This window comes from Mastigoproctus giganteus, chromosome 4 (genome assembly GCF_048544385.1).
Source record: "Mastigoproctus giganteus isolate SK-2022 chromosome 4, ASM4854438v1, whole genome shotgun sequence".
NCBI classification, from domain to species: Eukaryota; Metazoa; Arthropoda; class Arachnida; order Uropygi; family Thelyphonidae; genus Mastigoproctus; species Mastigoproctus giganteus.
Window position 1 is genome coordinate 117,319,186 of NC_143578.1, and position 19,035 is coordinate 117,338,220.

General features: G+C 34.7%; 1 protein-coding gene across 5 annotated transcripts in view; it reads right to left on the minus strand.

Annotated features, from left to right (window-relative positions):
• The window catches only part of LOC150087015 (microtubule-associated serine/threonine-protein kinase 3-like), a 912,052-nt gene that overhangs the window by 600,928 nt on the left and 292,089 nt on the right, over positions 1 to 19,035 (minus strand). For all 5 annotated transcript variants that reach the window (XM_090372902.1, XM_090372903.1, XM_090372904.1 and 2 more), the window contains one exon: positions 17,311 to 17,474. In XM_090372902.1, the coding sequence (XP_090229028.1) occupies positions 17,311 to 17,474 (164 nt within the window). The remainder of the gene's footprint in view (positions 1 to 17,310; positions 17,475 to 19,035) is intronic.

A 19,035-nucleotide genomic window follows, 5' to 3' on the forward strand; every position in this document is an offset into this window, starting at 1 on the left:
CCCAGTGCAGCATAAGCCTCAGGCTTCCTTGCACTATATGGCTAGTAATAGTAGTAATAATAATAATAATAATAATAATAATAATAATAATCATAAATCAATTCTGAAAGAATAACAGTGGACTTTGATGGCACATTCTGTTGTTCTTGTGCTTCTGTTCCACTTTCTTCTTCAGATGACTGAAAATTTTCAGAACACAGTGGTCTTCTTTCTTTTTTCTGAGGTTTCTAAGAACTTGCTTAAAGAACCGGACAATTTGTTACACAATTCCTCTCGTTCGGCCTTCCGTTTTTTTATTTTGAGCACCACATAATTTTGTTGATTTTTTTCTCAGACATTTATGGTAAATTTAAACCTACTAGATTTCTTCTTGTGGGGCCATTTAAAGTCATCAGTGTATTTGACTCCGGTAGCTGATGTAGAAACTCTCCGGAATCGAATTGTGGCAGGTTGCGAGACAATACGAAACATGTCAGGAATTTGGCATCGTCTTTGCGAGTCAATGAGACTTCGACGTGAGGCCTGTATTCAGGCAGAAAGTGGACATTTTGATCAATTACTATAAGGTGATGCGAACAGTTAAGTGTCATAGACACATCTTCAAAACTCGGAAACCAAGCATTTCCGAAACTATGTTGATATAAAATATTTTTATTGACTATATGAGGAACTCATTCCTTTATGTAGTAGTGTGTAATAGGCTTAATGAGTTCGACGAACAATTGTATAGAGAAATAGAATGGACCTGTAAATCAGATGACTGGAACTTGTGGGTTGGTCACTAGCAGAGTAGCAAGAATTTTGTGATATACACACACACAATTTAATTTTTTTTTATTCAATACTTATAGCATAAAATGGTACCAATCATAACAAATCAAAATTCAAAAACAAAACTGGCAGTGAATATCTGCAACATACAAAGGACCCTATCAGCCTCTATATAAAGCAGCAAAGTTAATAATAATCATAATAATGCCATATTTACAAAATACAAATGTAAAAATACAAATATAAAATACAAAATATAAAAAACCAAAAATACAAAATTTATCAGTTATAATTGAATAAGGCTTATCTTGAAAGGAACGTTTTCATAGGGCTAGCGCCTCTCAATATATGCCATCAATAACAACTAAACCTATCTGTTTCTGCTAGCTATATGCCAGCTTTAACCATTTTTATTAAATACTAAATATAGGATGAACCAGGTTTAAGTTAAGTTGAAATTTAAGTTGATATAAGTTAATTTAAAATGAATGGCAGACTGGCAAATATAACTGCTAGCCCTACAGATAGCAAAAACTAAAATGATTAATTGAAACATTATTAAAAATATATATACAAATGTTTCTAAAACCTATGAAAAATTATATACATGTGTTATTTGTTACTTAAGGAAAATATACAAGTGTATCTGTTACTTGTGAAAAGCAAAGCAAAGGTATAAACCAATATTAAGGCGAAAGGAATAGGCTGAAAGGATAGAAATAGTACCTTAATCTCCCTCGAATACTCTGATAGATTTTGAAGCATAAGATATTAGAGTTAGATAGTATACAGATAAAAGCAAAGGCAAAGAATAAGAATGCAAACTACTTCAAAAAATTACCAGGGATGTAAAGTCCCATCCCTTAGAAATGCTGGTGAAACTTTGCTCCTTAGTAGGGTTCCTGGTAATTCTTTGTGTAAAGAAGCATGTACTTATTTTTTTTTATTATTATTTTATTTTATTTTTTTGGTTAGTTGTTGGCGCATCGGCTTCTGTGGCCATAATGCATCTCCCAAAGTTTTTTTTTTTTTTTTTCTTTTTGCATTTTCTACTCTGATCCAAGCCCAAGGTGGGATTCAAACCCATGACCTTTGGGTTGCCAGGCAAGCACTTTACCCACCCGGCTAGCCCGGTCGGCACATGTACTTATAATACTTATTAAATGCACATTATGTATCAGAAGTAACATTAAAAGTCATTATTAAAAATCAGTTTTAAAAATAGCTAAAATCAAAATTAAAATGATTATTATTAATTAAAAATGCATGTATTAAGAAACATGCATAATGAACCAATTGACAATCCTTACCCATGCCATCTGAACTTACAAAAACATGGATAAACTCACGCTGTTGCAGGAAATGAAAGACATTTCAAAGCACCTTCTTTAACCTATTAAGATCACAGTTCCCTCCTCTTTCAATTAAAAACAATGGGGACAGCACCAACCTCTGAACACAACTCAAATGCAGGAATCTTTATTTTTTTAAAATATATTACTAAATTTATGGAATATTATTGTATTTTAGTTTATGACAGACAATACAAAATACAAAAACCTTTCTCATTTCCACATAGGCAAACAAAAAAGGAAGGAAATCTAATAAATTTCTAAATTATAGATCCTGATACTGAAATGCAAAAACTGAACCAAAAAGGTGTAGAAAAAACATAGGCAACAGAAATCAATCGTGAAATAGAAACCTGAACCAATTACCATATTAGATAATGAAAAACACTAGATATCAATACAAAATATAAACTTACTAACTATTAATAATTAATTCCTTCTCATAGAACAACCATGGGTACAACTTTTTCAGATCATAAGACACGGATCAACAGTTCTATGGCAAGTGCATACATGTACATGTATACACACAAGCTAAAAAAGAAGACATCCGATTAGCATATCCCTAAATTTTCAACCACTATATAAGGGTGAATATTTTCATGCCATATTTTCATACTATAAAAACAGCTCTACTTAGATACTTAAATATAAATTTAAGAGGAGAATCATTTCTCCTAAGCTTATTAATAAATTCTTTTAGTGAAACTAAGATATTTGAGACTATTGCAGATTCTAATTAATCTTAATCCTTGTGATACAATAATATTACTATGAATTCAATAGCAGATGCTTGAATGCCAATGCATAAAGTTAACTGTCTCAAATTTAAAACCTCTACCTTTATCATATACTTTTGTCTGTATTTTCTCATTTACAATATACATTTCTATATCTATAAATGTGGCTGCTAAAATACTGTTTATTCGTACACTCAAGCTGCAATTCAGTAGGATAAAAAATAGCAATATCCTGTAAAAAATTAGGCTTATTAATAGCAATAAGGTCATTTTTATATATCTAAAAAGTACTGTTCTTTTACTAAATTTGCTTTCATAGTGATGCAAATATAGATTGGCTACAATACACAAACTACACGCCCCCATAGCTATATCCATATGCTGTCTATATACTGTACTACCATTGATGATATAGCAATTATGATAAAGCACTTCCTAATTCATTTCAAAAATATACGTGGTCTCAATTCTAATCTCGATGTCCATTTCCACTTGCAGTCTGCCAAACCCCATGTACTTTTTCTCAAAGAATCTCAGCTATCGGTTGAATCAACTACTGCTCATCTCAAATGCCCAAATTATTCACTGTATGATTCCTTTCGCCTCAAAGGTGGTATTTGTGCATTTGTCCGTTCTGATATTTCCTGTCAGAGACTTGGCAATTTGGAATCTCCTCTCTTTGATCTTCTCTGGCTTAAAATCTCTCTACCTCATTGTGTCAAATTCATCTGTTGTCACTACCGTTCTCCCAACTGCACTAATCACTTGGAGCTCTATGACTTCCTATCTTATCAACTTGACTTTCTCCAGTCCAACTTTCCTAACAGTGAGGTAATTTTCCTTGGTGATTTTAATGTTCACAACTCCAGCTGGCTTCCGTTTTCTAGTCACACCGACCCAGCAGGTCGAGATGCTGAGGCTTTTGCAATTACTAATGACCTTGCACAGATTGTTCATTTACCTACAAGAATACCGGACAATCCAAATCATACAGCCAATACGCTTGATCTTTTTCTCACAAACAACCCTTCTAAGTACACGGTTGAAGTGAGAGGTCCTTTAGGCACTTCAGATCACAACTTGGTGATTGTCTCTTCTCCAATGGAGCCTTTATCTCACGGCTATTCCCAACCTCGTGTTGTTTGGCACTAAAAGAATGCTAAATGGGATGACCTGCGAGACTTCTTTTCTTCTTTTCCTTGGTCGGATTACTGTTTCAAAACTTCTGATGTCAACGTTTCCTCAGATCGTGTCAGTGAAATTATTCTTGCAGGAATGGAATCCTTTATCCCAAACTCCACTTTAAAATCTCATCCTTTATCTAAACCTTGGTTTTCCATAAAATGTGCAAAGGCTGTCCAAGAGAAGAATGCTGCATATCGTAATTGGCTTCTTTCTAATTCTTCAGTTTCATTTTCTGCCTGCACCAAAGCTCGCAACAATTGTAAAGCAGTTATTAATCAGTCCACACTAGAGTTTGAACAGGCTAAGAGCAGAAAACTTGCTTCTTGCCTAATGGTAGCCGAGCATTCTGGTCTCTTGCCAAAGCTATTGGCCGCAACTTTTGCCCATCTCTGCTCCCACCTCTGTCCAAACCAGATGGTTCTGTTGTCACTTCAGCCAAGGATAACGCTAACCTGCTAGCATCCCATTTTTCTTCCAACTCATGTATTAATGATCTTGGTAAAACACCTCCCACTATTCCCAACACACTCCATTCAATGCCTCCTGTGGTCTTCCGTCAAAAGGATGTTAGAAGGATTTTGAAGAATCTTGATGCTAAGAAAGCTTCAGGTCCTGATGGTATTTCTCCACTTGTTCTCAAAACCTGTGCTCCAGAACTTACTCCTATTTGCAAATAAAAGAACCACTAGGTGGCAGTGATCACAGTGTACTGACGTGGGATTTACTTAAAGATTTAATTACCATCAGGGGTAAAGGAAAGGGTTTTTGCTTCCGTAAAGGCGAGTACAGTGGTCTCCGACAGTTTTTAAATTCTGTACAGTGGGATCAACTGACGATGTTACCAACAGTAAATTCTAAGTGGGAAGCATTCAAGGAATTAATCGTGGAAGCTACTAAAAGTTTCATACCTATTAAGAAATATTGTTCAAGGTTTTGGCCTAAATCGTTGTCAAATGAACTAATGAGACTCGTAACAGAGAAGAAAAATGCATGGGATGCATATAAATTATCAAGCGACTCACAGGCCTATGGCAGATATAAGCTAGTCTGTAATCAGGTGACAAAGGAGGTTCGGCAGGCGAAGGCAGATTACGAGAAATCCTTCGCAAAAGATGCTAAGAAAAACAGCAAGGATTTCTTTACTTATATAAACTCTAAAAGGAAGGGGGTGAATCTGATTGGTCCACTTGACATTGATGGTTCGACTGTTGATGATCCTGCTCAGATAGCAAACAAACTGAATGAGTATTTTGCATCTACATTCGCACGTGAGGAATTATTAAGGTTTGAAAATGGCAGAAGGTTATCAAATTGTAGCAAGATACTTAATGATTTTGTAATAACTGAGAGCAAAGTGGAAGAGAAATTGTTGAAGTTAAACATAAGAAAAGCACCTGGGGTGGATGGGATCTATCCAGTTATATTAAAGGAGGCGGCAAAGCAACTAAGCAAACCCTTAGCCATAATTATGACAGCATCCTTGGACTCAGGGGAGTTTCCCATGGATTGGAGATGTGCAAATGTATCCCCAATTCACAAAGGGGGATCGAAGGGTGACACGAGTAATTACAGACCAGTTAGTTTAACTTCTGTTCTGGGTAAAATAATGGAGTCACTGGTTAAAGATGCATTGCAGGATCATCTAGACAAGACTGCAGCAATAATTCTGACACAGCATGGGTTTGTTAAGGGAAAGTTTTGTCTGACAAATTTGATAGGATATTATGATGTGGTTACAAAGGAACTATTCTATGCAAAAAATAATTCTGATATCATATATTTGGATTTCACGAAAGCTTTTGACACTGTTGTGTATGGAAGACTATTGTACAAATTGGAGCAGAATGGTATTAAGGGTAAGTTGCTACAATGGATAAAAGGATGGTTAAGTGCGTGAAGACAGAGGGTGGTAATCAATGTGTGCTACTCTTCTTGGACTAATGTAATTAGTGGAGTCCCAAAGGGTTCGGTGTTAGGTCAACTGTTGTTTTGTATATTTATCAATGATATTGATGAAGGTATATCAGGCTTAATGTCGAAGTTTGCAGATGATACAAAGGTTGGCAGGGTTGTTAATGACAGTAATGGAAGTGTGCTACTGCAACATGATCTAGATAATTTGGGCAGATGGGCTAAGAAGTGGCAACTGAAGTTTAACCTTGACAAATGCAAAGTACTGCATATGGGTAGAAGTAACCCCAGAGAAACGTACCAACTGTGTGGTACTACACTTAAGGTGGGAGAAAATGAAAAAGACCTGGGAGTAATTGTGCAGGCAGATATGAAGTTTTCTGAGCAATGCAGACAGGCTGCCAGGGCAGGTCATGGGGTTTTGTCAATGATATATAGGAATTTTGCTAGCAGGGAAAAGGAGGTGATTATCCCTCTGTATAAGGCAATGGTGAGGCCACGCCTTGAGTACTGCGTACAGGTCTGGAGGCCTCATTTTAGGAAGGATGTAGATTTACTTGAGCGTGTACAGAGAAGGGCAACAAGATTGGTGAGGGGAATGAAGGGATCCTCTTACGAAGAGAGGCTTAAGTTCTGCAAATTGCAGTGGCTGGAGACTAGGCACCAGCGCAATAATCTGATTGAGGTATATAAGGCCTTGAATGGGTTGAACATGCACAGATGTAGAATAGATGTGTGGAAATTTTCCTTTAGCCAGCGGTTGGTTAATTGGTGGAACAAACTTCCATCTGTCGTTCTGGAAGTAGATAGGTTGAATAAATTTAAGGAGGAACTGGACAGGCATTTGGAGAGAATGGTGTGATTTTTTTTTTTTTTTTTTTTTTTTGTTGGCTGATGCTGCATAAGCTCATACATTTGCTTTCTTGCATCACATGCCACTACTACTACTACCTTTTTTCACTTTCTTATTCCAAAGGTGTTTTTCCTTCTGCTTGGAAATTTGCTCATATCCAGCCAGTTCCTAAAAAGGGTGACAAATCCCTCCCATCCAATTATCGTCCCATTGAAATTACTTCTTTTCTAAAGTAATGGAAAAATCAATTAACCACCAACTCTTAAACTACCTAGTAACCTTCCATCTGATCAACGATCGCCAGTATGGATTCCGTCAATGTCAATCCACTGGTGATATTCTGGCTTATGTTACCCTTTTATGGACTAATTCAATGGAAAGGTTTGGTGAAACACAAGTAGTTGCTCTTGACATCTCAAAGGCTTTCGATTGTGTTTGGCATAAAGGTCTTTTAAACAAGCTTCCATCTTATGTTTTGCCAACTGATTTTAGTAATTGGTTATCCAGTTTTCTCTCTGATCGCTCACTGAGGGTGATGGTAGATGGCTCTCTGTCATCTAACTTCTCCACTAATGCCGGTGTCCCCCAAGGTTCAGTTCTTTCCCACACTCTTTTCCTCTTGTATATTAATGACCTTCTTCCACTGACTGGAAATCCTATCCATAGTTTTGCCAATGATAGCACATTGAATTCCACTTTCCATTTTGAGAAACCTTCTCCTGCTCAATCAGCTTCAACTTCTCGAAAATCTGCTACCAATTCTTTAAATGCCAATCTGCAGGTAATTCTCCAGTGGGGCAAAGACAACTTGGTTAATTTCAACCCTTCTAAAACTCAGTCTTGTCTTAAATCTCGCAAAAAAGTATTCTTGTGCTCCTATGCTCATCTTTAGTGACACTCCGATTTCTAGGCAACATGATATATCTCTTTTGGGGATGGCGCCTCCGTAGCCAGGTGGGCAGGAGCAGCGGTGCGTAGCACACGCTTCTTGATTAGGCCGGGGTTCGAGCCCATGACCACCAAATACGGAGGATGCGGAAAGGTCAGGGAATGACCACCGCATATCCCTGGAGCAATATGGCCTTAGTTGCTAATGCTCCTAAAAAAAAAAAAAAAAACCAAAAAACTTTTGGGGATTACCCTGACTTCTAATCTCTCTTGGCACAAGCACATAACAAATATTGCTTCCTCTGCATCTAAAAAACTTGGTTTTCTCTTTCGCTCTCGACCTTACATTTCTTCCAAACAGCTGCTCACTCTGTATAAATTATAAATCGCAAATCCACCCTGCCATGGAATATTGTTCCCACATCTGGGGTGGTGCCCCCAAAACCTCTCTCAGGCTTCTTGATTCCATTCAGAAGAGGGCAATTAGGTTAATTAATGATTCTTCTCTAACAGAGTCTCTCCACTCGCTGTCTCATAGACCCACTGTTTCTGCTGCATGCCTATTCTACAGATACTTCCATGGGCACTGTTCTTCTGAATTGGCTTCTATAATTCCCGCTCTCTCTTTCAAAACAGTCCAAACACGTGCCACCACCAGCCAACATCCATTTACTGTCCAACTTCAAACTCACAGAACCAAATTTTCATCTTCCTCGTTTATTCATTCAACTGCCGTTTTCTGGAACAACCTTCCTTCCTACGTATTTCCTGAAAACTACAGTATACAGAAGTTCAAGTCCAATGTCAACAAATACCTTCTTTCATCTTCTCAACCTCCAACCCAAGCACAGTACTAAGTACTATAGGTTCTATACCTGTCCTGTTTGGGGTTTACATAAAAAAAAAAAAAAAAAAAAAATTAAATATATCTAAGTCTATTAGATTATTCCAGTAATACTTATCACAAGTTAAGTATTACTGGAATACTTATATGGATATTTACATTACTGGAATACTATATGTATTCTAATATTCACTGAATACCTTTTTTAAATTGTCATGAGATATACTTGTGAAAAGATTTTTCACAAGTATAAAAGATTTTTCACAAGTACTGATATGTCTAATTTCCATAGAATAGGTAATCCAAGACTATGTTATTATTTAAAATAATTTTAGATTCCCCTACATTTTCCAATGCAGTTTTTAACAAATATTCTAGCTTTTTATGCGGTATTTTTACTTAACTATCTCTACAAGAAGTTATAAACCTAAATTCAACTGGGGACTTATGAAATTTAGGGATCCAATGTATATATGGACATTTAGTATTAGAGTAGTTCAGTTTTAACATTTTATTCATTGCAACAGTCTCTTGCTGATAATATTACTGCTTGTTTCCTTTTTCCAGCAGGTTGTGCTGTTGTTAAGCTCTTTGGCTACAGTAGCAGTAGAAACCTTTTTACAAATAATACTGTAGTTGTTGGCTGCCTTATCAATGGTAGCGACAATAAATCTATATTGCAATTCCGATAACGGCTGTTTAATTAGCAGTAAATCAAATGTCATAGCCTTATAATTATTATAAGTACATGCTCCTTTACACAAAGAATTACCGGAACCACACTAAGGTACAGTACGTCACACCCCCTGTAATTTTCCGTAGTAGTTTGCATTCTTATTCTTGCTCCTATCTGTATACTATTTAACTGTAATATCTTGTGCCTCAAAATCTATTAGAGTATTCAAAGGAGATTGAGGTACTATTTCTATCCTTGAAGCCTATTCCTTTTGGCTTAATATTGGTTTATACCTTTGCTTTGCTTTTCACAAGTAACAAATAACACTTGTATATAATTTTTCATAGGTATTAGAAACATTTGTATATATATTTTTAATAAAGTTTTAATTAATTATTTTAGTTTTGCTATCTGTAGGGCTAACATTTATTTTTGCTGGTCTGCCGTCAATTTTAAATTAATTTACATCAACTTAAATTACAACTTAACCTATGATTCATACTATATTTAGTATAACATAAAAATGGTTAAAGCTGGCATATAATGCAGAAACAGATAGTTTTGATAGTTATTGATGGCATATATTGAGAGGTGCTAGCCCTATGAAAATAATTTCGATGTAAGCCTTATTCAATAGTAACTGATAAATTTTGTATTTTCAGTATTTTTGTTATTTTTAGTTTCTTTATATTTTGTATTTTATATTTGTATTTTTGCTTTTGTACTTTGTAAATATGGAATTATTATGATTATTATTAACTTTGCTTTATATAGAGGCTGATAGGGTCCTTTGTATGTTGCAGATATTCACTGTCAATTTTTTTTTAAATTTTAATGTTATGATTGGTACCATTTTATGCTATAGCTATTGAATTAGAAAAAGTGAATATATTCTCAGGCAAATGATGTTAAATCATTTGATGGCATTAATTTGTACTGACTAGTAATTTTTATTTGTTTTAAATAAATTAGATAGTATGAATCAGAGCTGTACTACTCAATATGTTCTACGTTGATAATAATATTAGTAAAATAATAAGAGGAGTTTACCTCAATATAATGCATAGAACACTTCCGTATGATACTCTTCAGAAATTAAAACGGAAAAAACGAAAAAAATCAACAACTTACCGGTACATTAGAGTAAATTATAAATAATTAAATAATCAATTTAACACAATTCAAATCAATATAAAACAATTAAAAATCAAATTAATGCAATTAAAAGAATCTAACAAAAATATTCAAAGCGATTTTCCTTCCTGAAGCTGACAACGCTTTTCGACCATATGTCGTGATCACAGGAATGAAAATTTCCCAATCGGGTTAAACCTGGCACTTAAATAGAGATCATTTGTCTCCGCGCATGCGTGTAAAGATCCACGCATCGGAGATCAAATATGGCCGCCGAACATTAACAGAATTCTCGTGTAATTTAATTTTAACAGTTTCTGCAATTAATAGTCGCGAATAATTACGTTGAACGTTAAGTATTTTGGCCTCGTTAAATAAAAAAGTATGTTTTTCGTTAATGGCATGAAAGGCTAATTCTGACGCTGCTGAACGAGAAGCACGAACTGAGGCTTCATGTTGATTTACACAAATATTAAGAGAAAATCGGGTCGAACCTTGATAAGACGAGTCGCTATAGCCGCAAGAAATGTTGTATACCAGATCATTAATTTGTGTTGCGAACGCTGAAAGAACCGAGCGATTGTTCAGTATAGTGTGTAACTTCCGTATTGGCCTAGGTACAATTTTAAATTCGGTATCTTTAAAAAATCTGTTAAGCTGTTTGTGCCACTGTTCAACTTATGGGACAGAAATAAAGTATTTTTTGATATTACTATTGTTGATTGGTATGGTATTTTGTATCCTATCCTTAGCTTGTACCCTAATTCGGTTTATTGTGGTAATGGAATAACCCCTGTTTAAGAATCTGCTAGTTAATATTTGTATTTCTGAGTCCAAAGCAGATTCCGTCGTTGAATATTTATAGGCACTTAGAAATTGATTAAAGATAATCGATCTTTTGTAGGTGAACGGGTGATAGCTATTATAATGTAGAAGCATACCGGTGTTTTTAGGTTTTCGATAGATGCTAAATTGTATTTTATTCGAGTCCCGGGTAAGAGCGTGAAATTTATAAAGTTTAATGACTTTGTATCCGTATCCTCCCTTTCCAAAGTCATTAAACTTTCTAAATTTCACGCTTACCCGGGACTCGAATAAAATACAATTTAACATCTATCGAAAACCTACAAACACCGGTATGCTTCTACATTATAATAGCTATCACCCGTTCACCTACAAAAGGTCAATTATCTTTAATCAATTTCTTAATGCCTATAAATATTCAACGACGGATTCTGCTTTGGACTCAGAAATACAAATATAAACTAGCAGATTCTTAAACAGGGGTTATTCCATTACCACAATAAACCGAATCAGAGTACAAGCTAAGGATAGGATACAAAATACCATACCAATCAACAATAGTAATATCAAAAAATACCTTTATTTCTGTCCCATACGTTGAACAGTGGCACAAACAGCTTAACAGATTTTTTAAAGATACCGAATTTAAAATTGTACCTAGGCCAATACGGAAGTTACACACTATACTGAACAATCGCTCGGTTCTTTCAGCGTTCGCAACACAAATTAATGATCTGGTATACAACATTTCTTGCGGTGATTGCAACTCGTCTTATCAAGGTTCGACCCGATTTTCTCTTAATATTCGTGTAAATCAACATGAAGCCTCAGTTCGTGCTTCTCGTTCAGCAGCGTCAGAATTAGCCTTTCATGCCATTAACGAAAAACATACTTTTTTATTTAACGAGGCCAAAATACTTAACGTTCAACGTAATTATACGCGACTATTAATTGCAGAAACCGTTGAAATTAAATTACACAAGAATTCGGTTAATGTTCGGCGGCCATATTTGATCTCCAATGCGTGGACCTTAATCTCTATTTATGGTTTTTTTTTTTTTTTTTTTTTTTTTATGTGAACCCCAAACACGAGAGGTATTAGAACCTATAGTACTTAGTACCGTGCTTGGGTTTGAGGTTAAGAAGACCAAAGTAGATATTTGTTGACATTGGACTTGAACTTCTGTAGATTGTAATTTTTAGGAAAGTACCAGGTTTAACCCGATTCGGAAATTTTTATTCCTGTGATCACGACATACGGTCGAAAAGCGTTGTCAGCTTCAGGAAGGAAAATCGTTTTGAATATTTTCGTTAGATTCTTTTAATTGCGTTAATTTGATTTTTAATTGCGTTAATTTGATTTTTAATTGTTTTATATTGATTTGAATTGTGTTAAATTGATTATTTAATTATTTATAATTTACTCTAATGTATAGGTAAGTTGTCGATTTTTTCGCTTTTTCCGTTTTAATTTCTGGAGGGTATCATACGGAAGGGTTCTACGCACTATATTCAGGTAAACTCCTCTTATTATTTTACTAATATTGTTTTAAATAAATAAATATTGTTTCAAATTAATATATATATTACGCAATGCCTAATATAGAACTGAGTTTAAACAAGAATTGATAGTTAATACATAAAAATAAGGATGATATGACAGATGCACCTGAAAGTGTAAAGCAGCAGTAAAGGATGCAAAAGTATATATGCATGTGAGAATTAATGGGTCAATAGTGCAAGGAGGAGGATGAAGTAAAATTTATACAAAATGCCAGAAACTAATAAGGGAAGGATAGTAGAAATCTGAAAAGATGTAGTAGTGCAAAAGAAAGAATGTAAATATCCTATATGTTATACTGAATTATAATTAAGAGAATTATAGGCTGAAAATTCTACATCTTTTCCGATTTCTTCTATCCTTCCCTTATTAGTTTTTGTGTGTAAATTTCACTTCCATTCTTGCACTATTATCAGACCCGTTAATTCCCACACACACACAAATATGGGCGCGCACACGCACGCACACACACAGTCAGTCCTCGTATAACACGTGTTTACACTACACAAATTCGATCATACAAGATTTATAAATAGGGGAACGATATCGTATATATAACACGTATCGAGTTCACTTATGCACGATTTGCCTTTGTGTTTACAAGAAATTGTAGTCGAATGCGGAATCACCCCAACTGAATGCAACATGATAGAAATGAAGAGAAGATTCTGAAAATGTATTTATGTTTTTTATATCAGTAAAGGAGAAACACATTTCACCATAATAACGTAAAAATCCACACAATTCCAGCTATCGGTATTATCACAAATGCAATTAGATCGAGTTTACTACCAGTTTATAATAGATTCCACTAGCAGAAACGTAACTGGAAATTGTTTTTATTGTTTTATGGTAGTTATTTGTTATTTGGTTTTTAGGAGCATTAGCAACTAAGGCCATATTGCTCCGGGATATGCGGTGATCAATCCCTGACCTTTCCGCATCCTCCATATTTGGTGGTGACGGGCTCGACCCCCCGGTCTAATCAAGAAGCGTGTGCTACGCACTGCTGCTCCTTCCCACCTGGCTATGGAGGCGTTGCGTTTTATGGTAGTAACCCCCAGAAATGAGCTTTAGTAAAATGTGAGCTAGTGAGGTGTGAATAGTGTGCCTCTACCTTTACAGTGTTGTTTATTCAGTTGCTACACAGCTTTGTTTATGTGTATCAAGCTTGCCTCTTCATTTTGTAACTGTGCTTTATTCCATAAAAATGAGTAAAATACTTAAAAGGTGTGAAAAGTATCCTGGTGAAGACAGTGATAGAGAGAGAAAAAGAAAAGCAATATCAGTAGACAGAAGCAGAAAATTTGTAGCAGCCTCATACATATGGCCAAAATCACACCAGCCTCCATTGTTTTCTGGCCTCCGGCCCACTGGGGTTTCCCCAGTAGGACTAATGGCCAGTTCAACTCTGTCGATAGAGAAAAAATATGAATTTGCGAAACGCTTTGGGTGAAATGAAAGACAATGTGATACAGACCTGAATGAGGCAACACCGAGAATTAGAAAGAATGCAGAGAAAATAAAAACAACTTTCATAGAAGGAACAACTCAAAAATGTAACAAAATCCATTAGATCAAGACACAAAGAATTGGTAGAGATGCAACGGCTGTCATCTGTTTGGATAGAAGATCAAACAAAGAACAAGTTTGCTTACGATAGAAGCAAAAGCATTAGCAATATTTTATTACGATTATTTATTGTCTTTGGTAAGGTTTTGGTTATAAATGTGTGTTCAATCTTGGGTGGCCGGCATCTAACCCTATTTTTCCCATGGGACCTGTTATTTATATTGCACGATTTTGCATTGCATGAGGGGTTTCTAGGAACACAACTATCGTGCTATACAAGGACTGACTGTATATATAAAAAAACCTTTAGAGAGGGTCCAAAGAAGTACAACCAGATTACTTGGGAGTGCTAAGGGTTATCTCTATAAGAAGCATCTTAGAAGATGTGGACTGAAGAGCTCGGAGACGAGATACCTCATGGATGATCTGATCAAGATGAAGGTGCTTGTACTGATAGTTGAAATTTAAAAACAGGTCACAAACTGCAGAATAAGTATACTTCCACTTCCTTGCATTATTTGATTAGATTAATATTTATAATAATTACAGAAGGTTCATACTATACAGAATCATAAAGAGTTTTATTATCACATACAAGTGATAAATTTCTCACTGAAAAATTCTGAACCTATGTTGCAAACAGTTTATGCATGGCTCACAATGCCAACCAGATGTTACACAATACCAAGTAAATATTATTCAACATTGGGTTAAACTGGTTATTTATTTATTTATGATTTTCACTCTTTAAAAAACTAAGAGGCATCTATTTTAGGACTACAGTCAGTTCTGCTATAACGCGGTACACGTGTTCCTAAAAATCTATGCGTCATGGTATTTTGCGCATTAAAAACAACAGGGCTTATGGGAAAAATAGAGATAGGGGCAGAGCATTCAAAAAAAGTTGCCAGTCTGTTAAGTAAAACACTAAAAAAAGTTAGAACCCAATAAAATTTCCAGCACAGGTTTAAACAGCTTAAATTTCTAATCATTAAATAAAAATTCACTAAATATAGCACTTTAACCTTGACAAGATATGAAGTTTGCTTGATTGATATTTCTGTTCACTGACATTTCCTTTTTTTTTTTTCCTTTGGATTGTAATATTTAAAACTAAAAAAAAAAAAAAAAAAGATAAGCAATCAATAACAACAAACACCGCACGCACAAATTGTACAAGTGAGATACGAAGTAACAAGTTTAAAAAGCTTAAAAAAGAAGAATGAAGAGAAGATTCTGAAAATTAATTTTTTTTATACGATTGGAGTTTGTTTGTTATTTGGTTTTTAGGAGCATTAGCAACTAAGGCCATATTGCTCCGGGATATGCGGTGGTCATTCCTTGACCTTTCCGCATACTCCGTATTTGGTGGTGACGGGCTCGAACCCCGGTCTAATCAAGAAGCATGTGCTACGCACTGCTGCTCCTTCCCACCTGGCTACGGAGGCGCCCTACGATTGGAGATTTCATGAAAGGGGAAACATTGCACAGTAATAACGTAAAATCCCATAGAATTCCAGCTATCGGTATTAACGTAAATCAGTAAGGTCAAGTTTATTATCTGTTTATAATAGATTGCACTAAAAGAAAAGCCCAATAAATCAGAAACTGCAAATTGCTTTTATTGTTTTATGGTAGTGACCTCCAAAAATGTGCTCTTCTGCAATCAAGTATCACGCCTCACAAAATTTCCGTTAGAACAGAAAAATGTGAGCTCGTGAAAACATGAGTAGGCCCACAATATCACGTGTCATCTCTCGAATACAGCAAATGACAACAGTCTGTCTCTGACCAATACAACTACAATAAATGGGAAATACAGCTCTCACACATTTTACGATTAACATTTTTTAAGCTTTGTAAAATTGTATGTATTGCTGTGTAGGTCACTACGTTCAGCTTGGTGCCGGGTTTTGCGTTCACCTAGTGTTTCTCGCAGACAAAATCGCACATGAGCCAATGTGAAAATTGCATTATACTTGCATTGTTCCCTAATATATCAGTTGCGATGGAGCAAATTTGTGTTGCGAAAATGTGTGTTACAGCAGAACTGACTGTATTCTCTTTGTAGATGTTAAAAAAAAAAAATACTCTGGTGAATCAGAATGAATAGTGTACAATTTCATAGTAGAAAGAGAAATTTAACAGCACACAGACTATTTATATATGTGAAATGTCAAATCTTGTTATATCATTGGCAGAGGTCACAAAATTGGCACAGCCAACTATGTTGTGATAGGTCTTATATGAAACATTCAAGTAGATTACCCAAAAAATACAGACATCACAAGTATCTTAATAGGAGCTGAGTAACAATGAAAAATTTAAGAAGATAGCTGAAATTGGGTTTAGCCTATTTCTCATGCATGGATCGTTTATGCTATTATCACATAGGCAAATATGAACGCTGTTCAGTTTAATTTCTTGACAGTCACAGCAATAAAGCCGTTTTCCACATAATAAGGTTTCAATTTCTGCAACCTATGATTGATTATTTTGAAGATACTGAGGACTAGGAGAATTTTTTAGGATTAAAATGTTGGTGAAACATTATTCAAATAGTGTTACTGTGCTACAAATAGGACACATTTTATTTCTTTATGCATGAACTAATAATTAATCCCAATAATTTGGGATTAATTATTGGTTCATGCATAATCCCAATTATCATATCTTATCTATAAAGAACTTCAAGTTGTCCTCTGAAAAATATTCAGTACTACAAATTATTTTAAAATTGACCACTGCTTTTTTTTAACAAAACATTAGCAATATTTATGTTTCTCCACCCCCCCCCCCAATTCCTTCCTATTCCAAATTATTCTTGGCCATATCTTAAGCAAAGAATTTAAATAATAAGTAAAATTAAATTATTTTATCCCATAACTTAACAGGTACACTTATACACATCTGAAAATACTCATAATTTAAAATGTGAATAAAATCAAATGTATGTATTTTTCTGTAACTGGTTTTAAATTTTGTTATACTCATTAGATAATGAATATGAATGAAATACCTCAGGCTACGTGAGCGGGGTCGAATTATAGGTGAATGCCTCCCATCCTCTTCTAATCCAGGATTGCTTTCGTTACTGCTAAAATGATGGTGGGCTTGTCGTATATCATCCACTGGAGGCTGCGACAACAACTGATGCAGCTTTTCCTGGGATGAACATTGGGACTAAAGAAGAAATACATTTATCTATTAATTCTTAGAAATAAGAAAAAAAATTGTAGTTTAAGGACAACAACTGAATTAATTGCAAAAACATGGACCAAAGAATTAATCATGGATGTCTTTTTATAATCCAACATACACCATGCTATCTAAAAACAAACAGCAGAATCTTCATAGCACTGTATAGGTCTCAGCGAAAAACAAAAAAATTAACAGTTCATAATCAACAAGTAAATTCTGAATAACAGAGATACCATATACAGGTAGTTAATGCTTTACCAGTTTTTGCTTTACAAAGTTTTTTTTTTTTTTTTTTTCCCCCAAATATCAAGTATCAACAAAATTGAAAATATGAACATTAATTGGAAAAAATGAATGTTAAACATTCATAAATACTGAATTTCAAACCACGTGCATAGCTATACAATACAGTGTACCCTGCTTTACGATATTAACTCATTCCAGAGACATCATTTTATCGTGAAAATATAATGTGAAACCAATAACACATTTTTTGGTAATTCGTTCCACAACCTCGGAAGTTGACATTTTCGCTATATAACTCTCTAAAAGGTTGTTGTTATAGAGTAAATTGTATTAGTTACCAATTCAAATCATGAAAATGCACTACATTTCATCAGTATCGTATGTTCTGTTATAAGAACCAATTTTGAATGGCTGTGTGATATTTTTCTAAAGCATATTTCTGGAGGTCACGACCTTAAAACAATTTGCAATTTCGACCTTATTGAGCTTTTCTGTTAGTGCAATCTATTATAAATGGGTAGTAAACTCAATTTTATTGCATTTGTGAAAATACTGATAGCTGGAACAGTGTGGGTTTTTATGTTATTACGGTGAAATGTGTTTCCCCTTTACTGAAATCTTCAATCGTATAAAAAACATACATAAAATTTCAGAACCTTCTCTTCATTCCTTTTTTTTTTTAAGCTTCGTAAACTTTTTACTCCACACAAATCATGTTCGTTGCAATTTGTGCGTTCCGTTAAAAAAATGCTTATGCATGCGATTGAAATTTAAAAAGAAAAGAGAAGATTATCTTGGAAATAAACACCCCTTGAAGCATTTCTGAAGAAGGAGACTCCTTGTGCAACAAACCAATGAGTGCCGAGCCAATAATGAGAGATCAACAAGTGTGCATTTAGTCGATGATGATGATGGTGAAGAATAAACATTCATTATCGTTTGTAAGTCATAAATAATTTCTCTATTATTATAATTTGCTTGATTTTACAGGCTACGTTTTCATTTCTTTGGATAAATCAATCGTTGTTTAAACAAACTAATTAGCTAACTAATTTCATCGTTGATAACGTAACCCCTATTTTTAACATTATGTCTATGGAAAATAAATTCCAGCTTTACGATTGTGCATTAGGAATGAATTAGTAAAGTCAGTAACTACCTGTAAACATATTTTCATCAATAGTGTTAGAACAAACAAAACCTAACAATGAAAAAACCGTAACTTTTCTTTAATGGAAAATGTTCTATATAAAATCAACAATTTTTTGAAGATTTAATGGCACACCAGCACTATAAG